The 26,786-nt window shown below is 46.2% G+C and overlaps 1 protein-coding gene across 3 annotated transcripts in view; it reads left to right on the top strand.

Annotated features, from left to right (window-relative positions):
* Window positions 1-435: 435 nt before the first annotated feature.
* PLA2G7 (phospholipase A2 group VII) overlaps window positions 436-26,786 on the top strand; it is a 38,897-nt gene continuing 12,546 nt past the window's right edge. The window contains exons 1-4 of one of the 3 annotated variants that reach the window (XM_004739752.3): window positions 436-566; window positions 22,469-22,607; window positions 25,972-26,093; window positions 26,540-26,687. In XM_004739752.3, the coding sequence (XP_004739809.1) occupies window positions 22,499-22,607; window positions 25,972-26,093; window positions 26,540-26,687 (379 nt within the window). In that variant the 5' untranslated portion in view covers window positions 436-566; window positions 22,469-22,498. Of the gene's footprint in view, window positions 567-22,464; window positions 22,608-25,971; window positions 26,094-26,539; window positions 26,688-26,786 lie in introns of all 3 variants that reach the window. The other 2 variants (XM_004739749.3, XM_013061641.2) reach the window with 2 other exon arrangements.

Raw genomic sequence — 26,786 nt, 5'->3', positions numbered from 1 at the left:
CACGCAGAAATGAAACGGACACAGCCCTCCAGCCTTCCAGCCCCGGGCCCAGCGCACGCATTTCTGAGTCGGGATGTAACGCACCGGGCACGGAACTGGGGACTGGACACGGTATTTCAGATTACACGGGGAAGCGGAGTCACTGGAAAGTTGGTAGGACAGACCAGGGTGGCTTGATGCCGAGGAAAGCAGGGAGCAGATCTGATCCGAAAGGAGTCTGAGAAGAGAAATCGGGAGGCACCGCAACCGCCTCAAGCACGTTGAGGTCCACCCCTAGGTGGATGCGGGTTGCAAGACCACCGCGGGGGAGGGTGCTGGCTGCGCCTGAGCGAGCCGGCGCCCGAGTGCCTGTGCCTGCGGAGGCCGGCGGCCACACGCTCCTCCCCGTCCCTCCTCCCGCCGCGCCGGGGCGGACTTGGAGCGCCCAGCAGACGCGCTGCCCACCCACCCGCCGCGCGCCCGCGGGGACTGCGGCTGGCAGAGGCCCGCAGCGCTGGCGGCGATCTGCAGTCGGGGTCTGCACGCTCCGGTGGGGGGGCCCTGGTTCCGGCAAGCAGCTCACCCGGGTGAGGAGGCAGCGCGGGGCCAGGCGGGAGGCCGCGGAGGTGCGGGGCGCGCTGGGCTCGGGCTGGGGCTGCGCGGCGCGGGAGGACGGCGATCCCGGAGCGGCCACGGCCACGGCCACGGGCGTGGGGAGCTGGAGAGGACGGGAACCGTACCACCTCCTGCCAGGGGCAGGGGTCCGACTCGCTTCCCCTGCCCCTTCGCGACAGCGCTGGGATCTTTGCGGGGAGGGTGACGGAATTCGAACCCAGTTCTTTTAACATATTTTCCCGAGGCGGCAACCTTGGGAAGGCCTGGGGAGACAACGTAAGAATTCGGTACGGAGAGGGAATCAGGTCAGGGGAACAGGGAACACACGGAGATTTCTTATCTCTAGATCTCCGCTGGGACAAAACAAGGAACACCTCTCTGCGGAGCCTTGCATTTTCCGGAGCCCAGTTCTGAGCCGCTGTTTTAGGAATAGAATTAGAAAAACAGTGCACTCCCTCTGTTGTGCTCGCCTGCGCGGCACATCCTAGAGCTCCCCATCCGCGGCTTATCCGGAGTAAAGGGGAAGCTTGCTTACAGAAAGACAGACAGATCAGGCAGCAGAGAACCTTGTCTTCCCCCATCACACTCGGGAGTTTGTGGTAGAAGTTTCTAGCTCCTCAAACTAAAAGGGTAGGCTTGCATTCAGGCCTGTGGTTCTTGGGGTTACTGCAGAGGTGATGAGGAAGGACCACGCAGACCAGACGTGGGTGGGAATCAGAAAAGGGAGCTTGCAGGGTTTTGTTGTTGTTTTGTTGTTGTTGTTGTTTGTTTGTTTGTTTGTTTTTGAAGGACACCCAAGCTCAGGTTTAGGAGAGCTTTGTGTGAACAAATAAGTCTTGTGCAAATTACCTTTGACCCAAGTGAGAACCCTGAGCTGGGAGCTCAGGTATGTTAAGTAGGACCTGGGAAGTGTATTCCATAAAGAGTTGACAGTCGCACAAGGCTCAGGACAAAATCGTGGGCTCCCATGCCACTCAGGGATCCGGGCATTAAGTATGGGCCACCACAAGGCCCGGGTGAACTGCTGGCACCCCAGCGGATCTCCTCACAGAGGGAATTCTGGTGGTCTCCTAGAAGCTGGTGAGAGATCCCACCCCCTTGGCATTTTCCAGCTTGCACACATTGCACATGGACCCTGAGTGTTCCTTCCCTTCCCCAGACATTCGCACAGGAGTTGCTGCTGTGGAGGCATGGTGATGCTCTTGGCGGAACTGGGCCCTCTGTGCTCAAGGCTGACACCAGGGAGATGTGAGGGATATTAATCTGGTTCAGTCACTCATTTTACGGTTGGGAAATCCCTTCTGAGGTGTGATGAGGGCATGCCCAGCACCCAAAAGCTTTCCTGAAAACAGACCCCTCCCTGGCAGTTGTTTCCTCATTTCCTCTGCAATGGATGTCTGTGCCCTTTGAATGGTCAGTAGTGAGGGTTATGCATTCTCCACCCAGTGAGGTTTCCAGGCTAATACACATTATCATCCTGTTTGAGACTCTCATCACAGAGCAGTAAGGAAACTGCAGGAGTGGGGTCCCTCAGGAATGTCAGCTGGAGTTTAGGAATCTGTGTTCCGTTCAGTGACACCCCAGAAAATGGGTATTTCCTGGAAATGAAGGTGATCATCAGGTTATGTATACCTTGGTTCCTCTGAAGCCTCATCAGATAATTGGCTAGAGTGTCCTCTTGAGACACTGAGAAATTTCCATGAAAGTGAAGCATTGAAGAGAAAGTATTGAGTGAAGAGCCCCTAAAGGGGAACATCAAGTTGTAAAATCGCATTGTCCCAGAATTCTAAGGAATCACTATTTTGAAGGAATGGGCAGCAGATTTTACTGACTCTTTCTATGAAGCCAGGCACCTGTTATGTACCTTCACTGTCACTTGCTCTATTTTGCAGGTATGACTCAGAACACACTAATAGAAACAGTCTAATATATATAGGCTCGTAGTTTAAAAAAGAAAAAAAAACTAACTTAGCAGTTGAGAAAGAAAAAGCCTGCTATTAAGAATCAATATTGATTGGATTACATGGGATAGTTTTGTTCATTCCTTCATTGACTTCAAGAGATACTTACTGAGCACCTACTATGTGCATGGCACTGTATACAGTACAGTGAATAAGACCGATATGGTCTCTGTCCTTATGGATTCCCTGTTCTAGAATCGAGGGACGAGCAAGGCAAATTTAGATATTACTAGATGTTTTGGAGAAAAGGAAACAGCCATGGTAGAGTACTGTGATGTGTGTGTGTGTGTGTGTGTGTGAGAGAGAGAGAGAGAGAGAGAGAGAGATGGACAAGTTGGAAGGCCCCAGCTTCTTAGATTGGGTTTTATTTTTTTCTAGATTTTATTTATTTTTTTGAGAGAGAGAGCACATGAGAGCAAGCAGGGGAAGGAACAGAGGGAGAGGGACAAGCAGACTCCACACCGAGCCATGGAGTCTGACACAGGCTCAGTCCCACAATCCAAGTTCATGACCTGAGTCGAAACTCAAGTGCCAGATGCTTTAACCAGCTGAGCCACCCAGGTGCTCCCTTAGACTGGGTTTTAAAGAGAGCTCTATCTTTCTTTTCTCTCTCTCTTTTTTCAGATTTTATTTATTTATTTGAGAGACAGAAAGAGAGAGCAAGAGCAGGGAGGAGGGCAGAGGGAGAAGGAGAAGCTGGCTTTGCGCCAATCAGGGAGCCCAGCATGGGGCTCAATTCCAGGGATCACGACCTGAGCCGAAGGCAGGTGCTTATCCCACTGAGCCACCCAGGCGCCCCCTAATGTGTCATCTTTCTGAGGGATGACCTTGAGATGAGCCCCCAGAATACTAACCGATTATTCTGGTGCAGAGACCCACAATCACACAGTCCTGACACCAAGCTCAGTGTGTTCCAGGCATAGTCGGAGGGCAGTGCGGCTGGTGGAGTGAGGTTGAAGGCCGGGGGCCAGGTCATGCAGAGCCCCGTAGGCCGAGGTTCGCCGTCTGGACTTGAAGTGCAGTGGGAAGTTAAAGGCAGAGGCGTGACGTGATAGATTGCTTCAGAGGTCACTGTGAGTGCAGCGTGAAGAGTGGGTCACAGGAGGAGAAGAGCTATAAGGAGACCTGCCCTGGGTTGATCATGGTGACCCAGCAGACCGTGGTAGAAGTGGGTGGGTGGAAGCTGCTTCGGGAGGTAGAGTAGGAAGTGCCTTTATTCGTCTCTCGCACATGTCCCATCTACCTAGCTACGATGACATTGCTACATCTGGTCCACTCCTCTCGTAAAAAGAAATAAGCTAGTCATTATGCTCTTAAAGGTAACGTAAGACATTATTACTATTAATTGCTAATGGTGTGTGACTTTGAATTTCCTGTGCTTCATTTTCAGAAATTTTATAATAATTTTATAATAAACGTAATTATTTGGACTCAGTTTATTCTTTCCAACAAATTATGTTTCTTGTACAAAAAACATATTTTGATCTGCTCAGAAGGTTGGAAAATCCTAAATAAGAGTTACCCACAAAACACACCACCCTAGAATGTAGGGAAATAATGCTACAGTCTTAGCTGGATTACTCTGGGGAGCAGAGTGTGATTAGGTAGAATCCTAGATAAGACTATGAGTCTGGGAACTGTAATAAACTGTAATAAAAATTTAGAAGAAAGTTAGCACATTTGCCTTTGTCCTGGATACAGCCATGTGCAGATATCTGAGTGCAAAGATCTGTTGATAATTGAAAATCTATACGTGGCAGCAGAATTTCTGGAGAGGGCTGTGAACCAAAGTTGAATAGGGCTGTTTCCCTTAGTGAAGCATTCTCTCTCACAGGGGACTCTTGAACTTTCCCTGGTTGATCACTGATGAAATTTTAGAGGGCCAGGGGAAGTGTGTTGAAGTTGTTTACCCTGGAGGGTACGGTTGACCTTCTCAGGGACAGGACGACTAACTGCTGCAATGAGGCAACCCTGTTTCTCTTTCCTGCCTCATTTTGACGTGCACTGATGGGGAGGAGATGTGTCTGTGTGGAAGAAAATAGAGGTCCTTCCTCATTTACGTGGTGTGCAGTGGAGGACTGGGATCTTGGTGACTCGTTGGGCTCCTGGTTACCTTCCCTTGCCAGACCCCATTAATGATTTACTGGCCAGAGCATCAGATTTTGGCTTGAAGTGGCCCGTCTGGTGATTCAAATGGCAGACAAAATATGACAGGGATTATGGGATCTGTATAGACCCTTAGGATTGGGAGTGGTCGGGGCATCGTTTAGGGAGAGGCTATGGTTTCTCCTAGAGGCGCCTAATGATGCTCTTTGATTTATGTTTTGAAATATTGAATTAGCTGCTACCCTTTAAAAATCAGGAGATTTTATTTTTTTTTTTAGAGATTTTATTTATTTATTTGACAGACAGATCACAACTAGGCAGAGAGGCAGGCAGAGAGAGGGAACATGGTAACACCTGCTAGAACAGCATGGCGGTGTTCCTCTCTGGATGGTCTCCTTTGCCACAGTTCCCACCACTGTTTTGTCTGTTACTCATGTCCTGTTTAGCTTATTTGAGTTACCTGGCTGGCCCTCACAGGCTTCGGATCTGAAAGTTCAGGTTTAAGGCTAACTAGTCCTGCCCATCCATCCCGCTTCTACCCTCATCCATTGCAGGAATCCCTTTTTCAGGATCCTTGCTGGGAGTCCCCAGACCTTTTCAATTGCGCCTCTGCTAGAAGAGCATAATGTCGAAAAGCTCCTGCTACAGGGTCCTGTGCTCTGGGTTCCCATTCGTGCCCTTTTTCTGTAGAACTGGAGCTCTTATGTGCCATCTGGGGCTTCCCAGAGCCAAGACCCCTGGTTCCTTGAGCAGCTCCTCATATGGCCCTGTTGTCTTGTTCCCTCATCAGTCTGGTTATTGTTCAGTGGTTGTCCTTTTAAAGAAACTTCCAGTTGTGAAAGCCCTTACAATTCAGAGAGTTCAGAGAGAGGTGGTTTCCCTGATGTGAAAGGTACGGCTTGCCTACCAGGATGTCAGTCAGCAAACTGCCCTGTGGTCTTGGGGAACTTTGAACATTTACGGCCTTAAAGCTATCGAGGACACCGAATGTTGGGAAACTGGTTGCAGATGAGTTTCCATTTCCAAAATGGGAGTAGAATCGATTAATTTTATTTTATTTGCAGCTGTTGAGGATTTCGGCTTATCAGTGTCTCTTTCATTCAGTTAATGTCACAATAGGGAACTGCTTCTTACTCTGCTTTTTGAACCCTATGTCTTTTCTTAGGTTGTGAAATGATTACACAAGAGTTGTATCAACTGTGCCTGAGGTAAGAGGCTTCACACACTTTTGCAGAAGTCTCTGGGGAAGTTGGACATTTGAGATAATGTCCAGGTGAAGTTTTGATTTTCTTAGCTAATATGGGAGGGAGAACACATTATGAATAGAGCAGGTACTCTCTCTTCTCTTTCTGAGTTGCGATTTTAGCAAGGATGAGGCAAGAACTTCTAGTGGTGCTTGAAACCCTTCTTGTGACAGAGCACTCTCCCCACAGAGGTCTACCTCACAACAGCCTGATTATTAGAAAGTTCTTCTTTGGGGCGCCTGGGTGGCTCAGTCATTAAGCGTCTGCCTTCAGCTCAGCTCATGATCCCAGGGTCCTGGGATGGAGCTCCCGTACAGGGCTCCTTGCTCGGCAGGAAGCTTGCTTCTCCTTCTGCCCCTGCTTGTATTCCTTCTCTCACACTCTCTCTCTCTGTGTCAAATAAATAAATAAAATCTTTTTTAAAAATTAAAAAACAAAAAATAAAATAAGAAGTTCTTCCTTGTCCTGACCAGGCATCCGTCTCCCTAATGCTGGTTTCAGAATGAAATAAATATTTCTTCCTTATTAAAAAAAGATATAGTCTCCCCAGTCTCCCTTTAGACAGGGTTCCTGAACCTCAGCATTAATGACCTTTTGGGCCAGACGTTTATGTTGTGGGGTCTATCTTATGCACTGCACTGTAGGATGTCTCGTAGCACCCCTGGTCTCAGCCTGCCAGCTGCCAGCAGCATGAGATGGCAGGGGGTGGTGGACCTGAGAAATGTTCCACTGTATGGCCAGGGACCTGACCTGTCCATATGTGTCAGGGTTAAGAGGTGTTAGCTCTCCAAATACCATGGAAGAACTAAGTGCCTACCACCAGTTATGCTGTGAATTTGTACTCTGAGTAGTTTTAATAATGGTGACGGTGACAACAGCTAGCAAAGCTCCAGAAGGTCCAATCCAACCAGTTCTTCCATTGGATCTAACCCCCACTCCCTTTTCCCCTCCCTGATGGTCTCTGACCACCTCACCCAGGCACAGGTGCGTGCTGATGGGATGAAGGAGCCACAGGCCGGGAGCATCCCTGGGATTGGGCTCTTCCTCTTGTCAGGCACTTCCACACCCAGGGCAGTGGCCACCTTGCCTGTGCATCGCAGGGCTCCACAGAGGCACTCAGAGAACCTGGGCAAACTGCTGGGGACTAGAATGTCCACTGTGCTCTACCCCAGGCTCTTGATCATTAGTTTGGCCTTGCACCCGAGGACCATGCAAGATGGCGCCCCTCTTGCATCACAGGAGGCCACCCTCTTCCACTTTTAAAGACCCTCTATGACATTGGGCCCACCTGGATGGTCCAGGATAATCCATTTTCAATCTAAATCAGCTGACTGATTTCAGTAATCAGCTGCAATCAGTCAGCTGATTACCTACCTTAATTCCATCTGTAACCTTGATTCCTCTTTGCTGTGTAATGTTCTGGGAATTAAGATGTGGAAATTTGGGGAGGGGGGGAGTGTCATTGTTCCACCAGCCATATACTCCGGTTCCAAAAGTTCATCCACAAGAATTTGAGGAACAGCGTCCTGGTGCATATGAAAGAGCCGTTTCTTTTCTCTTTACCAAGAACAGGAGAAGTAAGCACAGACCCTCATCTCCTGCCAGGATTGGGATTGACACGGATTTACTCATCAGCTCTTGACAGAAATTCTGGATTCAAGAGTGGACATTTTGCCTACTATTTTGGTTTGTCTTTTGTTTCAAAGAGGGAAATGATGCCATGGGGCGCCTGGGTGGCTCAGTGGGTTAAGCCTCTGCCTTCAGCTCAGGTCATGATCTTGGGGTTCTAGGATCGAACCCCACATCGTTTACCCTGCTGAGCAGGGGGCCTGCTTCCCCCTCTCCCTCGGCCGCTCCCCTTGCTTGTGCTCTCTCTCCTTTTCTCACTCTCTGTCTGTCAAATAAATGAATTCTTAAAAAAAAAAAAAAAAGTTGGGGGTGGGGGATGATGCCTGATGAGAATTTACTAGTGACAGGAACAGGGTTAGCGGAGGTCATGGTATTATATAGAGATCTCGGCTGAGATTCGAAGAGCTAGTAGGAAACTGAGGCTTGAGGGATAGACATTAGTACACAGAAGAAAAGACAGTATCAACTTTTATATAAAGTCATCTCTACCCCCAATGTGGGGCTTGAACTGATGACCCTGAGATCAAGAGTCAGGAGCTCTACTGACTGTAGCCAGCCAGGTGCCCCCAGAAGGGATCAACTTTTATTTTTATTATTTTTTATTTTTTTAAGATTTATTTATTTATTTGACAGAGAGAGATTACAAGTAGGCAGAGAGGCAGGCAGAGAGAGAGGAGGAAGCAGGCTCCCTGCTGAGCAGAGAGCCTGATGCGGGACTCGATCCCAGGACCCTGAGATCATGACCTGAGCCGAAGGCAGCGGCTTAACCCACTGAGCCACCCAGGCGCCCAGGGATCAACTTTTAAAGGGACAGTAACAGAATGTGTTCTCTGAATGCTCTTTAAAGGTCTTGTTTATCTGCCAGGATACTACAAACTACTACAAAACTACAAACTCTTCAAAGAGGAGGAGCTTTGTAAATATTTGTTATTTCCTTTATTTATTTTATATATTTTGAAGATACGTATCTATTCTTGTTCTTACAGTTGCCCCCAATACACACACTCCTTCTTTATTTTTTACGTATCTGAGATCACGGATAACGTTTATTCTCTACATAACGTTTTACTTAATATTAAACATAAACACTCTCCATGGTCATACGAGCTCTACTAAATATTCTTTCAAAATTATTTACCAGAAGTAAGGCAGTATGTTTGGGTGTAACAGAAAATGTGAAACATTATGGGAAAACACCATAATTCTGTCACCCTTATTAAATTAATAGTCTTTTAGGGTGAATTTTTACACAGCAAAATTCTATAATCTATTTTCAGTTAAAATTGCATAGCAAACTGTTTTTTAAGTCCTAATGAATTTGTTTTGTAAATGTTAATAACTGAATAAAATCCCATTGATGATGTTCCCTGATTGTTTGAGGTTCTGTAGGAAGGTGTGTGTGTGTGTGTGTGTGTGTTTGTGTGTGTGTGTGTTGGTTCCCATAAATAGAATTGGAGCAAACACCAATAGTGCATTATATTTTTAGGATTTTTCTTCCCTGTGAATATGACTTTTTGTGGGTGCTGATCTTAGAAATAAAGCGAGAAGGTGAAAGGGTATGGACCATTTCAGGCTGGCCAAATTGCCTTCCCAAGGTCGGGGAACCTATCTCTATCCCCGCTGTAGCGGCCAAGTATGCTTTGGTAAATTTCACAGAGTTCAAAAATATGTAAGTCCATGTTCCCCACATTTTGTTTACCAATTATTGATCTGTCCAGCCAGGTATGTGTTTTTGCATGAAAATGCTTTGGCTGCTGGTGTCAGTAATGAACCTTCAAACATGGTGATTAGTAACATTGCTGTACAAAACATTTCAGTGTCCTCCCCTTGGATTCTCCGGTTGTAAGTGTCCAAAGTCAATATTATACTTATCCGGGCCCTCATTTGCAAACATAAATACTGTTCCAGCTAACTCAAATCCAGCGATTGAGTAGAAGGTCCTTTTCTGTAGAAGGAGAACCATAGAAGAAGAACAGACGTCTTATGAATTCTGCCTCTGTGTTGGGACTCAGAGGCTTCCCCATTAGTCCCCTCTCAGACATCTCAGTGGCCATCAGAAGTTTAAAGAAGCCAGTGTCTGAGAAAGCCAGGGACTAGTAGCCATTGATAGTAGTCCTTTGTTCAGAAAAGCAAGAAGCACTGTTTTCATTTTATTAGTGTGGGAAATGTTTGGTCATATTGATGTAAAATGTGCAATACTTCTATAGGAAGATTGGTGATCGCTTATAATATAATAGCATGAAACAGCCAAACAGCTTTACCTGAGAAATCAACCCAGAGAAATGGATTCGAACCCATGCAGATGTATTGTGGAAGCAACAGAGGACTGTGAGACATTTGAAAAGGTGAAAGGTATTGGACCATTCCCAGGAGCCGCTTCAACCTATTTAGGAAAAGAAGACTGACAAGCAGTCTCAGTGTTGAAAAGTGACACATAAATTAAGCAACACATGAAGGGGTGGAGTGAGACTGGTTTGGGGTGCTGAGGAGGAGCGAGGCCGGAGCCTGAGACAGAGAGCTGGTTGCAGAGAGGAGAGGGTGAGCTGTGGTCTGGAATTAAATTGAAGGCAGAGAGAAAGGCTTCCGAGGGAGCGCCCTCCTGGTGTTTCTGCTTTCCTTAGAGAAGGAGCTGTTTCCATCTTCAGTTTTAGAGAACAGGAGGGCAGCAGGAAGGAGAGTGCCTCCGTTCAAGGAGCGAGCACTTTCACCTAATGGGGTGAGGTGAGCTAAGGAGGAAGGGGCTGCCCAGAGGTCACTGGGACACAGGAAGACTAAAGTGTGGCCTGGGGGCCCAGCCGTGTTCAGTGGCTGTGCTGAGGCTCTAGCCCCTGTACTTGACATCCTCTGTAAACCCCGGATGCACACACATGCACATCCACACATGGTCGGGCTAAGGACACACTCAGCCTTCTGCGGGGCCAAAGTCATTCCTCTGCTAGCTCAGCCCATGTTCACTGAACACCAGCCTGGAGAAGGGCCTACCTGGGTGAGGTGGGAAATGTCACTGCCTGTGGGACAGACGTCTATGCTCGGATGTACGGCCTGGAAGGGTCTCTCTGTGTTCTGGCCCCCCTGCTCTTGCCTCTAACCTCCTAACATCTCCTATACCTCCTGATTCCCACGCCTTCACTTACAACCTCCTCTGGGTGAAATGCCCTCCTTCTCCCCACTAACTCAGGTCAGTCTGCTAAGGATCCTCCTTCCACAAGTGTCAACTCCTATGTGACCTCTCTTGGGAAGGTGTCCTCTCCTGGGAGGCTTTCCACGCCTTCGGGCATCATGCAGCCCCTGGAGTCAACCATCTGCCTCTGTGTCCACAGCAACCCACATTTATCAAAACATCTCAAGCCCCAAACTGCATTTTTAAAAATCCCTGGCTCTCTCCATGCCTCCTCAGCACTTAACCTGAGCAGGGAGAAGACCCTAGAAGCTGCAATGCCGCAAACACGATCCCGTCCTCATCCCTGTAAGGGATGTGTCATTCGAGACAAAGACTACATGAAGCCAAAAGAGCGTAAAACCCATGGATATAGTTAGAATAATTCATTTACAGATTTTTTTGATTGCGGTGTTCTAAGTACATTTATCAAGACTGAAATTTCCTCCTAGCTTTAAAACTTTTTTTTTTTTTTGAATCCTTGCCGTACTGCTTCCCTTCAGAAGGTATAGGATGCTTATCGTAGGAGGTAGCCATACGCTTAGCACCCGGTGCTTGGCACACGGGGTGCTTACTAAATGTTTGGATGGGTGGATGGGTCAGCGGATGGCCTGGAGTCTAGGCTGCTGTGGTATGATGAGACAGCACAGGGGGAAAGTACACACCACTACGGAGGACCAAGTATGTGGGCATTGTGGGGGGGCAGGTGCTTCTGGCTGAGGAAACCATCCAGGGCATCACAGCAGGAGACCCCCAACTAGATTATAGGGGGGAATATGATGAAAAGGAAGTGTGTGGTGCATACGCATCAGATGAATGCATTAATGAAGAATTCACATGTCTTAATAAACCTCAACCTATATATAGGACAGACCCTCCATAGGCTATTAGAGAAACCTACCTGCTTAGCAAGGAGGCTCACAGTCATACTTATTTCTCCTAAAATAGATGGTTTTCAACTCCATTCTGCATTGAGCATGTGGTTTTGTCCCATCTCCTAGATAAGGGAAGGCTCTTCTGCCCGTGCCCACTTGTTCTTTGTGTAGCCCAGTGATTCTCCACCAATGGCAGCTCCAGCTGCCTACCCTTCCCCACCAGGGGACACTTGGCAAAGTCTGGAGACATTCGTATTTGTCACAAGCCCCGGGGGATGATGCTGCTACTGGCTCCTGGTGCCTAGAGTCCAGCGTTGCTGCTAACCATCAAGGACAGTTCCAGGAGAAAGAATGACCTGGTCCCACATGTCGGTGTGGAGAGGATGAGGGACATGGCGGCATGGGAAGCCCATGCTACCCACACTGCCGGGGCTACTCCACAGGGTAAACCCACCAACTTTCAGGTCATGGGCCCTCTTCTTTCTCAGAACGTAGTCTCTAGAATCTAGTTTATTTTGCTCCTTGGCGCGAGCAAAACCCCTGCGTCCCGCCAGGAGGTCGCAATGTGTAAAGAAGAGATAGAGAGGTGGATATGATGTAACTCACTTGATCTTTATTGGGACGAGGTCCGCACCACTATCGTGGTCCGGTCACGGTCCGCTGAAATTGTCACGGAGAAGGAGACGTCGCCTCACAATCTAGACAGAGAGGTCACCGCAGAAGTTGAGACTGAGAGCCAGCGAGTGGTCGGCAACGAAACTGTCGGGGCATCGGTAACACCGGCGATGATGTCCTCCCGACAGGGAACTCGCTTCACCTCAGTCCAACCCGATGCCTCCTTATATACTGTGCTAAGTCTCCTTCGAAAACACATTACATCACTTATTTTTCTCATGCTTGCACATCAGACACACACACACGTCAAAAACATTTTTTGGTCTTTACGATATTTCGTATAAGTAAAAAAAAATGTTTACAACTTTTTGCTCCACGCTAATCTTATCACTGCACACATATGGTTTAGGCTTACTTGCTATGTGGTATTTGCTACGAGGCTAGTTTGTTATCACTACACGCATATGGTCTAGGCTTACTTGCTATACTACGAGGTTAGTTTGTTATCACTACATGCATATGGTTTAGGCTCACTTGCTATGTGGTTAGTTTGCAACTTGTTTCTGTTTTTCATTTAGTAGGAGTTTGCTCTTACTATATATTATTTATTTATTCATATATTTATTACACTTTATTTATTAAAGGTTCGTACTCACTACACTCCTAAAGGATCTAAGCTGGTTCCTGGTCAAGAAGGGGAAAGAGACACGCACTGAGAGCTGGCGTGTTTGCTGTGGTGCTGGCCTGTCCCTCACCTCATCAGTCTTATGACAGTGGTAGTGTTCATTCCCCTTCATCAGCTGGGACATTTAGGTTTCCAAGATGCAGTGACTGGCTGAGCTGATCTTCTGATTACAGGCCTTTCCTCTTGCCCTTGTCCAGAGCTTGGCATGATCCTATGTTTTCCACAAAAGCCCAAGTGCACCTGCTGTCCAGTGTTGGGCTCGCTGCTGTCGCAAACCTGATGACCTCATGATCAGGGGACAAGGTGTTTTGATCCCAATTTGACCACTGACTTGCTGTGTGGTTCCAGGGAAGTTTTTTTTGCACCCCCCCCTTTGGGGGTCTCAATTTTCCTGTGTATAAAACAAGGGGATTAGATTAGTTGGTGTCTCGTGGTTTCATCAGAACTGTAGTAAGTTATGTTCATCTTTAAAAAAGAAATTATCTAGTTTTGAGAGAGAGAGAGAGAGCATGAGCGGGAGGGACAGTGGGAGAAGGAGAGAGAGAATCTGAAGCAGACCACGCTCAGCACAGAGCCCTACGCGGGGCTCTGTCTCAGAACCCTGAGATCATGACCCAAGCAGAAACTGAGAGTTGAACACTTGACAGACTCTGCCACCCAGGTGTCCTATGTTTATCTTTGTCTGGAGCACAAAACCAGGCATCTTTGAAGCACATTATTCTCTTTTGTTTGCCACCCAACATCTCAAACCTCCCTCTTCTCCCCATCCCCCGACACACTGAAACTATCTTTAAAGCCTGGGCATTGTGTAAGACTGATGATTCACAGACCTGTATTCCTGGGGCAAATAATACATTATATGTTAATTTAAAAAAAAAAAAAAAGCCTAGCACAATACCTGGCTCATGGGTGCTCATTTGAAATTGTAAAAGCCACAAACCATTGATTTTTTTTTTTAGAAAAAATACCTACCCCAGATTTTCTTTTTTTTCTTTTTAAGACTTTATTTATTTATTTGAGAGAGAGCGAGAGCGAGAGCGAGAGTGAGGGCGAGAGAGAGAGAGAGAGAGAGAGAGTGTTCACAAGCAAGGGGAGGTCACTTAATTTACTGAGCCAGCCAGGCGTCTCTGCTCCAGACTTTCAGAACGAAATGAAGCACACCTTTCTTCTGAAATTATTGCTTCAAAACAAAGCCTCAGATCAATATTATCTCTGGGGGCTCCTGGGTGGCTCAATGGGTTAAAGCCTCTACCTTCGGCTCAGGTCATGATCCCAGAGTCCTGGGATCCAGACCTACATTGGGCTTTCTGCTCACTGGGGAACCTGCTTCTCCCCCCAATCCTCTCTACCCCCCACCCCGCCGCCTGCCTCTCTGCCTACTTGTGACCTCTGTCAAATCAATAAACACAAATCTTTTTTTAAAAAAATTTAAAAAAAATATTATCTCTGAATTGGGCCAAAAATCTCTAAGGGTCCAGCTTAAATTTTGTTGCTCAAGGAAAGAGCTAGGGTTTTGTTGTTTCATTTTTCTTCTTCTCAAACTGTGCATGTTCCTTGTTGACAAATTAGCAAAGCTCATGTTATAAAGAAGGCTAGAATCCTACCACTTAAATATAAACACTGAGAACATTCTAGCTTTATATGCATCTAGGCTTTTTTTTTCTACTTGTGTATAAACATACATTGTTAAATGAAAACAAGAGCATATGATACTAATAGTTTCGACTCTTTTACCTGCAAGAGCAGGGCTTGTTGATCAAGCCTCCAAAACCCACTAGTCGTTTGAGTCAGGAATCACTTCGAGCCTCAGTGTTCCTAACTGTAAAATGGGGGTAATCGTGATGAAGTTTTAGAATATTAGTGAGGTTCGGTAGGGTGAGGGCCAGAACCGATGACCAAGAAAGAATTCTTGAGACATCTTTGATGCAAAATGGTGGTTTATTAAAGCACGGGGACAGGACCAGTTGGCCCAAAAAGCTGCTGCCCTAGGGCTGTGAGGAATAGTCTATTATGTGTTCCTAAGTTGGGAGGGAAAGGGTCAGGGATGGTGTAAGTCTCTAAGGAATTTTGGAAGCAAGTTTTCCAGGACCTTGAGGAGCTAGCTATTGTTGGGAAAAAGGTTATTCATTACCAGTAGTAAAACCTTTGTTGTGAGACCCTTTAGATGTGTATCAGTGGGCCCTAGGCTTGGCAATGATTGTCAACACTATCTTAGAGGGTTTAGAGATACAGGATCCTGGTGGGGGTAGGAGTCAGTCAGGCTAGGATTGCCCTTTGCCCTTAGCGAAGCCTTAAGGTGGAGAGTTCTAGAGGAATGTCACTCTGCCTGTTTCAACAGCTTATCAGCAGGTAGGAAAATTTAATAATTTTTTCTTCTGCTTCTGTTTCCCACATCAGTGGTGTTATGCCCCAATAATGGGTCCGTGATTAAAGGAGCGAGACTGATACAAAGCGAAGGTAAAGCAAAGCTTTATTTCGCGCCAAGCATCAAGAATCTAACCGAACGTTCAGGGCCGCACCCTCTTACAAAAGAGGGCAGCCCTTCTCTGCTTCACAGACTAGCTTTTTAGGGCAAAGGCCATGCGGTCGGGCCTGGCCACGCACAGGGGGCCAATGAGATTGTAACACACACAGGAAGCTCCACAGTGATGCTAGGTGACCAATTGAGTTACAATTTACCCTAGTAGACATTTGAACCAGCCTAATACACCTTGGTTGGGATTGGCGCCCAAAAGGCTCCCAAAGGGCGGGGCCCACACTCCTTGGTAACCAGGGAGACAGTATGAATCCCCCCCACTGATTGATGTCTCCACCTGGCCTGACCCCACCCTTGTATCTGGGCTTTGTTACCTGAAGCCAGTTTCCAAGTAAATCCCCTGGGGGAAGGGGAGCAGAGACAGTTTCAAAATAGGTCCTTACAAGTGGTACCTGCCTAACTCTACTCCTTGTTGTGAGGACTAGCAATGACAGACATTATGTACACTGCTAGACAGCATTGGTACATAGTAGGTGCTCAAGGACAGTCACTTAAACCTCACTTCACCTTTTTAAACTTCTTAACTAAACCAGGAATCAAGTTTTGGATTCAGAAGCTCTGAGTTGCAGTAAAACTACTTATTTGTTTATCTTTAGGAGTTTCTGCTAATATTCAAGCAGACAAAAATCAAAGCCAGCAAGTTGAGAAACTGGAAAACCAATCCTTGAGTCTCTTCCCAGATGCCTATGATATGTTAATCAGGAACGTTGGTGGATACTTCCAGAAGCTTGCTTCATCAAGTCCTCCCCCAGGTCCAAGGGGTTCTCATTCAGGCTTTTAGACCTTGTAAACCTGATTGAAAATCTGATATCAAGATCCTCTTTCCTATTACTTCTACAGCTTTCTGTGTAACATCACTAGTTTAATTTTAGAAGGGCTTCTTGTCCAGAATTGCCTATTTCACTGTTAAAACTCCTGGAAGAGGACTGGCTTCTACTGCCCAAACATAGAGAAAAAAAAAATGGTTTCAAAAAAGAACAATTTTCCCATTATTGGTTTTTTTTTTTTTAAGATTTTATTTATTTGTCAGAGAGAGAAAGGGTGCACAGGCAGGGGGAGGGGCAGAGGCAGAGGGAGAAGCAGACTCCCCACTGAGCAAGGAGGCTGACGGAGGACTCGATCCCAGGATCCTGAGATCATGACCTGAGCTGAAGGCAGACGCCCAACTCCTTGAGCCACCCAAGTGGCCCCCCCCACTTTTGTTTTTAATAATGAGAAGAAATTGCATCTCCAGAAGAGAACTGTTTGCATCCCTTAAGTATGGTCTATTACCTAGCTCTCTCAAACACAGAAGTTACATCACAACCTATACTATGAATATTCAGACTCATGGTTTATAGACTATCTCTTCACTGCAGGGCTGAATGGTAGAGGGCAGCCTCACTCACGCTGGTGGAAAGCAGGGTGGCCACCTGGGTAACCTGGTTAAGGGGGCTGGGGTAACCAGGATGGGTTACTGCCCACAGGATCAGACTTTTGAAATGTCTTTTTTTTTTTTTTCTCCAAAGCATTTCTTCCCGAAAGTATATGATTCTTCCCTTTAGAGTAAATTTTCAGGGGCTTTGATAGCATGTCCCCAGGAGACCTTGGCTAAAAGAAAGGACTATTATTCAGAAGTTGATGAGGAAAGCCTCATGAGCAGACCAGAACCTCTTAGCAGCTTGTTAAACTAGAGAGCTGTTACCTTGAGAAGCCAAGTAAGGAGCTGAAAGGAGAACATTTCATAAATCTTGAGTAGGATGGGGTAGAGGACAAGAGGTACCCCAAACTTTAAGAGGGGCCTAGCAGGCTACAGAGGAGAAGGCCAGTGAATAGAGTTCCCCAAGAAGGCATGCTAATTACAGTGTTTAGGGGTTGTTAGAGCCCTTAATGAATCCCATTAGACCTATTCAGTAGAACCACCTATGGACAAAGGGGATGATGGTCAAGGATGCCTTCCTGTTCCTGTCTCAAGGTCTTGATTGATGCACTAGCTCTTACTTCCTTAACATTTATTAAGCAACTACTTACCTAGGGGCAAGGCAGGCCAGTTGCAATGCAAAATGAGTATGCTAACCTTTGCATTTACCTAGATGTAAAAACAGTTTTGCATATATTCACCATTTAACCTTGGGTTGTCTTTATCCTCAGCCCCATTTTACAGATAAGGAAATAGGCTCAGAAGGACTCTGTAGCTTGCAAGGGGTCACACTGCTAGCATCAAGGTGACGGTTCACACCCAGGCAGTTGGGCTCTAGGCCCTGAAGCCCAGGTCATTGACCCCTATCCACTTCAGTGTGTGGGGAAGTCACCCCTGGTGTGAAATCATTGGGGAATGTCTTTCTGGGCTACTTGGTAGTTCACACCAAAAAGAGGATAGAATCCTTTCTGCTCATTCAAAAATATCTCCCAAGTGCTTGCTCTCTACTGGGTCCTTTGTTAAGTTATAACAGTAAGTGACCTATGAGACCAATCCCGGTCCTGGAGGAGCCACAGGCCACTGGGTGAAGCAGTTCTGTCAAGAGAGCCTCGTGGCAGAGGCAGCAGAATGCCCACGTGGAGACCTGTACAGAACACCAGCAGAGTCGAGGGGGTGGCCTTCATGTGACTGGTGGCTCCGTGGCTTGACTGCCCAGACCCAGGACCCTCTGCTCACTGGGGTAGGAAAGCCCCTTCTTCTCTGGTGCCATCGAGGAGCCAGGCCCAGAGAAGGCCTCCTTTCTTGACTGTAGGGAAACTGTGTTGAAGATGTCCATGGCTTTGGACGCCGTTGCTTTGCCACCAGCCGGAGACAGTCTTGGCACAGTCTGCCCCCCCACCTCCAACACAGCACACTGGCCTGAGGCAGCCGTGGAAGGCAGTGCCTTCTGTGGCTCTGGGAAGGTGGAGGAAGGAGAGGCATCCAGTTTGGGTCCTTCAATCACTCGGTCCACGGGGCTCAAAGAAAGAAGGCCTGCCTGCCCTCCAGTCCTGCCTGCAGGTGGTGACCTTGTGACTTCAGGCAGGAGCCGTAGCCTGTCCTCCATTGCTCTTCTTCCCCCAAAATGAAATGCAGGGCGCTAGTATCTGCTTCTCTGTTATGTCCACTAGAGCTTTATTCCCACCATGTTTTGTAAAGAATCTGTTACAGCATTCATCACCATTGTTTGAAAGGCTCTCATCTCAACCCAGTGGAATTTTGAAGCTAAAAATCACATTTGTTTTAAAAAATCTTTTTCAAAAAAAATTTTAGAAATCTTTTTATCCCAAGCATAGACTGACACATTGGCATTCTGAAAATTGAGTATATGAAGACATGAACACGTGAATGAAGAAATGAGGCCGCCAATTATTAAATTATTAAATTATTTTTTTAAAAGATTTTATTTATTTATTTATTTATTTGTCAGAGAGAGAGAGAGCAAGAGCGAGCACATGCAGACAGAGTGGCAGACAGAGTCAGACAGAAAAGCAGGCTCCCTGCCGAGCAAGGAGCCCAATGTGGGACTCGATCCCAGGACGCTGGGATCATGACCTGAGCCGAAGGCAGCCACTTAATCAACTGAGCCACCCAGGTGTCCCAATTATTAAATTATTTAGAGGGTTACTACTTTGAGGGCGAGATCAGACAGCATGCATGATAGGCTGGCAAGAACCTCTAAACGAATAGTACTCTCTGGGCTCCTGGGAGGCTCAGTTGGAAGAGCGGATAACTCTTGATCTCAGGGTCAGGAGTCCGAGCCCCACATTGGGACTAGAGTTTACTCAGATAAAAAAATAATAATAATAAATAAATAAAAATAATAAATAATTAGTACTCTTTTCATTCCGTTGCAGAAGTTTCCAAATACTATATTCTGGGCATGGCTGTGTGGGGATCCCTCAGGAACTAAAGTGCAGATGCCCAGACATGCCTAAAGATTCTGAGTCAGTAGGTCTGGGGTAGGACTCAGGAATCAATCAGTATGCTCTTTTTTTTTTTTAAAGCATGTGAGCTTGAGCCGTTGGCTGAGTGAGGTGGGGACATGGAGGAAGAGAGAGAATCTCAAGTAGGCTTCATGCCCAGCTTGGAGCCCCACTGGATCCCAGTCTCAAGACCCTGAGATCACAACCTGAGCCAAAATCAAGAGTGGGACACTTAACTAACTGAGCCACCCAGGTGCTCCTGGCACTATGAATAAAGGTTCCCTGAGAGCCACCGTGGCTTGCATGAGGTCAGGTTGGAACTCCGAGTGCCATTTCACCAGGCCTTAATTCTGCCCTGCTTCGCTCTTAGGACTGCAGGCGATGGCAGTGGCATAGGTCTTTCAGGAAGCCGGGGAGGGCAGAGCACCCCAGTCCTGCTCAGAGGACTTAGGGAAGCCCTCCCAAAAATTGGCTGTCTCTAACTCTTCCTGAGGTGGTTACAGGGATCGTGTCACAATCACTGAGGAGCTGTGACCAAGCTAACTTCCTTTGCATTAGTGTGATATTCCTAAAAAATCTCTGTTGACCTCCCTATGTGTTTCACTTTGCCTTCATTTTTCCTCATTTTCATGCCCCGTGATTTTCCAAATGGCCAAATGACACTCCTCTTATTAGTCATGGGCTGTGAGCACCGTGGGTGGAATTTTCTCAAGCCTCATGTCCCTGTAAATACTTTCTGTGGATGATGTTATTGGATGGGAAACCCATTTGTGATGGTCCAGCAGCAGGGGAGTGCTGGAGGCTGGTGAGCAGAGAGCCTCAGTTCAACTTCTGTTGCTTATTTGGAAAACTCAGTAGCTGTTTCTTTGGATTCATACACAGTACTCTGCGGTTTCCAAGGGTTCTGGCATGTGGCTTCAAATAGCAATTAGGGCAAGAACAATGAGACAGATGCTCATCCCTTTAGAGAACAGTTTCTAGCTCTTTATTAAGGCCTCTTTTCAATCCAGGAAGTTCCTGAACACAAGAGCATCATCGAAAGAGTCATATGTTCATTAACTTCACAAGATTATCATTCTAGGGGCAAGAGAAATCAGGGCTACCCAAAGTTGGTGTGTTGTGGTTAAAACCAGGGACTCAGGGGCGCCTGGGTGGCTCAGTGGGTTAAAGCCTCTGCCTTCAGCTCAGGTCATGGTCCCAGGGTCCTGGGATCGAGCCCCGCATCGGGCTCTCTGCTCAGTGGGGAGTCTGCTTCCTCCTCTCTCTTTGCCTGCCTCTCTGCCTACTTGTGATCTCTGTCAAATAAATAAATAAAATCTTTTACAAATAAATAAATAAATAAAAGCAGAGACTCAGATATTCTGGATTCGAGCCCCACCTCCAGCCTTTGCTAACTGTGTGATGAGTAAAATTCTCCTTGCCTCGGTTTCCTCATCAATACAGTGGGGATCATTAAAACTCCTTCACAGATTGTGTAGTGATTGATGACTGAGTAAGATAGCCTTGCCAGAAACTGAAAAATGCTGGGCATATAATAAGCTTCCAAATGTTGGCAACGTTGTTATTTATTTAGTGAACATTTTTAAAAAATATTGTATTTATTGAGAGAAAGCAAGAGAGCGAGAACAACGGGGAGGGGCAGAGGGAGAGAATCTCAAGCCGACTCCATGCTGAGTGCAGAGCCAGATTTGGGGCTTAATCTCAGGACGCTGACATCATGACCTGACCCGAATCCAAGAGTTGGGTGCTTAACTGACTGAGCCACCCAGGCACCCCAGTGAATAGACTTTTTTGAGCAACGCCTAAGTGCCATTTTAAAATAAAAAGGCAAATTACAGTGCTAGGTACTCATATGAAAAGACTCAAAACATACTATCAAATTAAAAGTGTATCTTCAAATGAAGTACTACAAACAAATTTTAAAACTTTTATATACATATATTTATGTGTATGTATGTATGTGTATATGTCTATGAATTCTATGTAAGTATTCAAGCATAGGAATACATCTGGGAGAAATCCGTTAGCAAGTTACTATCGGTGAAGAGATAAGTCAGTTTTTTCCAAGGGCAAACTTGTACAGTAGGGTCGAGTTGAGGCAGGTGGTTTTTGCTAATAAGTTGTTAGTATAGCACCCAATTGTAATATCATTTCTTACTATCATGAGTCTAATATGCTGTCTGTGAGGCTATAGATACTCATTCATGAATTCTATAAACATTCAGGCAACACCACTTCATGCCAGGCCCTCCATGAGGCAGTGGGAACGTACATAAGACCTGACCTCTGCCTTGGGGAAGGTTTCAGGGTAGGAGGATTATAGAGATCACCAAAAATAAAAACACCATCAGCACCAAAACAGTCACAGCTGCAGCCATATGATATTTTATAACCCCGATGGAAACACCAGCCAAAACTTAAGGAGCATTTGCAAATGTGCTAGAAATGCCTATGGATATTATTATGAATGTGATCTATGATTGTTACAATTATTGATGCTATTCTTTCTTTCTTTCTTTCTTTATTTATTTATTTATTTATTTATTTATCGGGGCAGGGGGCAGAGGGAGAGAAAATCTTAAGCATTGACTCTGTGCTGAGCACAGAGCCCAACACTTGGGGCTTGATCTCACGACCCTGAGATCCCAACCCAATCTGAAACCACGAGTTGGTCGCTTAACTGACTGTGCCATGGAGGCTCCCGTTGATGCAATTTTTAACCAAAGCAAACTGCTTCAGAGTTAGAGAATCCGTGACCAGCACCCTCCTGTGACTGCTAGAAGTGTGATTTCTGTGCTCTGCCTTCCAGCATTACCAAGGATTTTGCCTCCCTGATGCCTTTCAAAAACCCAGCTCAGGGGTGCCTGGTTGGCTCAGTGGGTTAAAGCCTCTGCCTTCAGCTCAGGTCATGGTCCCAGAGTCCTGGGATCAAGCCCCGCATCGGGCTCTCTGCTCAGCAGGGAGCCTGCTTCCTCCTCTCTTGCTGCCTCTCTGCCTACCTGTGATCTCTGTCTGTCAGATAAATAAATAAAATCTTAAAAAAAAAAAAAAAAAAAAACCAGCTCAGACCATGTGCCTTCCTCCCTTAACAATATATATGAAGTCATGTTGCTCGTACCTTAATCGCACTGATTTCTCAGCCTATTTAAGTCCTCTTTATTGCATGTTGTTTTTTTCTTTTAATAACCTGCCCTGAAGAAAGTTAAGCTGAAACTGCTGCGCAGCTTCCAAGATGTTACCACCCAAAGTGCATGCGCTTTTCTGCCTCTGCAGCTGCCTCGCACTGGTCCATCCTATTGACTGGCAAGACCTAAATCCTGTTGCCCAAATTAGATCATCAGGTAAGAGGTCTCTTTGTTCAAGGGCTTGAGCAACTGACCCATTGCCAGACTCGACTGACCCCAGAGCAGTTGCACGTGTGGACTTTTAACTAAGGTTAATTACAAAGAGGCTTATGGAGACCTTGTGTTCTGGGGCACGGAACAAAGCCTCCCTTTCTCCTCACTCCAACCAAAACTGAAGAAGCTCCCGTCTTCTTCAACGTCATGACGGCAGGACAGAACCAAGTGAGGCATTTTCAGGTAAACCAGAAGCTCAGCTCACAACCACGGTAGAAAACTTCCTCAACCCGGCCCCTGGTCTCTCACCACCGTAACCCGCCCCCACGCAGGCGCAGTGACACAACCCCTTGGGGTTCCCTCAGAGGCAACCGCAAAACCTGCTCCCGTGGAAGAGGAAGGACAGGCAGTTGTCTTGATCAACAGGTTTAGTTCTGGTTCCTGTGGGGAGGGGATGAGAAAATGGCAGGTTAGGGTCTTGGGGCCCAGAGGGGAATGGTGTTTCCACTGTCCTCACAAGGAGAGGAAGGGACAAGCTGAAGAGCTCTGGGTGAGAATGGGCGCGCATCTCTTGCTCGTTCTTCCCTTGTAGTGGGAGGGAAGAAAAGAGGCAGAGGTTGAGTCAAGCCCAGAAGAGGTGGCCTGAGTGAGGCAGCCCTTTCTAGACAAGGACATGTGCCTTCACTAAGAAGGACCTTGACTGCAAAGAGCTTTGTGAATGCCTGCAGATCCCGGAGCACTGTGCTGCATCATCTTCTGTAGCCAGCTTCCTCTCAGGTGAACCGTGTAGGCGGCTTCTGAATGGTGTCACACTGTCTAGCCCCATGCCTGGTCACTCTGGGTCTAGCTGCTCAGGTTTGACGGGTGACTCCTTATTGTAACATTTACAAAAAGCTTTCATCACTCTGTGCCTGATAAATATTGCCCTGTTCCATAGCTAGGAAAGTAAAGGCATCCCTAGGAAGGACTATATGTTGTGTCTACATTTGCATGGGGAATGGTGTAATATCTCACAGGTGCACTCATTCAACAACACTTACCAGGAAGCTGAGGCACTGGTGACTAAGACAGTGAGTTTGTGGACAAGCTCAAGGACAAGCTCAAGGAGCTTCCAGCCTAGTTGAATTAGTTTTCCCATTACCTTTTCTAAGGATTGGAAACAAGGAGCATCTTACACCATGAGAGGATTATCAGTGAAGAGACATTTACATCATGTACTTTTTATTGGTACAGCATGGGAATTTCAAAACACATTTTATATCCCCTTCATTGTTGAAAATCATTGGAAAGCTGGCATTGGACAGGCAGAAACTTGGGGAAACAGACACTACTTTATTCATCATTATAGCCTCATCCTTGAACCCAGTGCCCCATTCTCAGTGCTCAAAAATATTTTAATTACTAGAAATCATTTATTGAATAAAGGGTTAAAGTAATGGATAGTTGTTTGTATTTTTCTAACCAAATGAATATATAGAAAGTAGGGTTATGCAGGTGAGGTATGAGCTAGAGATAACCTTTTTGCGAGTGGAGGATATGAAGCTATGTAAGGAAATACCATGTTCCTAGCATGTGTACAATTCATCTCAAATCCCAAGAATGGGTATCAGGAATACTTGACAAATGAACCCCACTGGAAATGTGTAACAAGATTCATAGCCCTGAATCGGTTCCAATGCTTCTCTTAAACAAAGGTTGAAAAAAAAATAGGACGTGACATGTATAAATTCTGAACCACAAACTGTATCCTCTAGAGGGTAGCCCGATTCTACCTGACAAGCCTCCTCCTGCCTCATCCTTCATGATGAGCCCTGATCTAACAGATGGTTCGAGAACAGGAAATCCAGGACTGTGACTGGATTAGCTGCAGGCTGATGAAACTTTCCTACAACCCCCAACCCCCGGCCCCGCCAGCACCAAACAGCCACAGAGCTCTGTAGACTTATACCCCAACCCAGGTCAGCTCTAGGTCTCCCGAGGGGTCAGGTGTCTCAGACTAGACAGCCATATAGCCTCACCTTGACCTGTGGCTCCTAAAGGTTGAGTGAGGAGACTTTGCGGGAGGGCGGGTTTTAGAGAACCTGGGTACTCCCAGGTGATTGAGAAAAGTTCCCTGAGCCTATGTGGAATGGAGATCTCACAAGAGAAACTTTGTGTGACTCAGAACCCTCCCATGGCTCTAGAACTAAACTCTTACTTTCAGAGGTGGCCCCTCCAAGGCAGCTGTGGGCTCTCTGGGACTCTTCCTCAAACTCTGTGAGCCAGAGTCCTCCCCCTCAAGCCCGGTACTATCCCATCATGGCTGATGTGGGTGGGGTCACAGCAGAACAGGGCTTCTCCTCGAGGAGGGACAGTCATGTGTGGTATCTCCCTATGGATTAATGTCTCCCTGTTACACCACAGAACATGGCTTGGTAGAACATCTTAAATGGGAAAGAAAGTGCCTTTCTAAATAGGACTGAAAATGTTCACCTTAAAGGTGAAGTTGTTTTTTGTTTTGTTTTTATGTCTGAGGAAACACCTAGGATTTTGGATCTGCCCAGAGGGAAAAAGGTATGATATAGTTTAGATCTGCTAACCCTCCCCTGAGGGCTTAAATTTGGGTAGTCAGAGTTAGCTAATTCTAGGTAAGGAACACATAATACCAGTTGTCTGCTGATGACGTGTTGTGTGCTGTGCTAGGACCTTGGCTTTCATCAGCACTTTATTCTTAGAACTGTCCTGCAGGCCAGTCAAGTGCTTTTTGCCCCACTTCACAGAGGAGCATTGGAGAGGGGAGTAAATTGCCTAGGCCAGAGCATCACAGCATCAGAAGTCTAGCTGGGATCCTAACTAGGATCACCTAGCTCTAATGCTCCAGGTCCATTCATCTCCTGCTTTCCTTGGAACTCCCTCCTTACCTTTGAACTATCAGTTGTTGACCCGTGTGTCCAACCAGGTGGTCTAGTACCTCAGCCTAGTGCTGTTTGTTTGTTTGTTTGCCTAGTACTTTTCAAACTTTAATAAGCAGAGCTTTTCTGAGTCATTAGAATTGGGTTAAGGCTAAAGAGCTTGCATGTCCAAGCTCCAAGGTTCATGTTTGGGAAAAACGGTCTTTGACATGATCTGAGTCAGAGCAGAAAGTATTAGGAGGTGATAGCCTTAAGTACCTTAGGGAAAGGGCTGTGTCCACCTTGCTCTTGTATCCCCACAAAATACTTTGCTTACATCGGGCCCTTAATAATTATTTGTGTTTTACTAGTTGGGTAAAGAAATGAAGGAGACCAGAAACTAAGGGGTGTGACTTCATTCCCTTGGAATTTCCTTTTGCATAATAAAGTCTGGTGTGTAATGAAGGACAGCGAGATAATATTTACCTTTTTTTCAGCATGGGCCAATAAAATACAAGCTCTGATGGCTGCTGCAAGCGTTGGCCAATCTAAAATCCCCAAAGGAAATGGATCTTACTCTGTTGGTTGTACAGACTTGATGTTTGATTATACTAAGAAGGTAATGCTTTGATTAATACCACTTAGCCTTATAATCTAATATTGACTCTTAGTATTGCCCACTAAAATGATTCGAAACCTGTCCTTGCCCTCACCTGAGAATGACTCATGTTGCCATTTATCTTGTCCCATTGGAAGCCTTTCGCAAGTTAAGTCATTCCCCAATTTGCTGCTGTCACCTGACCAATTTATCTTTAAATTCTCTTTGTTTTCTTCATCCATAATGGTTGAAACCAACATGCTTGTGCTTTCTTTTCACTCAGAAAGCATACTGTTCTATTTTGCTTCTCTTTCTACTGTATTCAGTCACCACAGCAGCTTAACTTTTTTTTTTTCGGGACCTCTCTGTGAACAGCAGAAGTATTTGGGTCTTCACTAACTAAATGTGCAAAATAGCTATTGGAGAAGGAACCTTACTAAAAGTACGTTAATTTCTTTCCTCTGCAGGGTACCTTCTTGCGTTTGTATTATCCATCCCAAGAGGAGGACTACCATTCTGACACCCTTTGGATCCCAAACAAAGAATATTTTTTTGGTCTTAGTAAATATCTTGGAACACATTGGCTTATGGGCAAAATACTAAGCTTATTTTTTGGTAAGATTCCCATTGATCCTGCTTTGTAGGCTCTAGAATATAAGAAAAGCTGGAAAACAGCAGAAGTTTCAGGCAAAGATAAAAGTAGATTTTCTCTCG

The sequence above is a fragment of the Mustela putorius genome, unplaced genomic scaffold, assembly GCF_011764305.1.
Source record: "Mustela putorius furo isolate JIRA1106 unplaced genomic scaffold, ASM1176430v1.1 tig00003983_pilon_pilon_pilon, whole genome shotgun sequence".
Classification (NCBI taxonomy): Eukaryota; Metazoa; Chordata; class Mammalia; order Carnivora; family Mustelidae; genus Mustela; species Mustela putorius.
The sequence above is the reverse complement of the archived record's forward strand: the minus strand, read 5'-3'. Positions and strand labels throughout refer to the sequence as shown.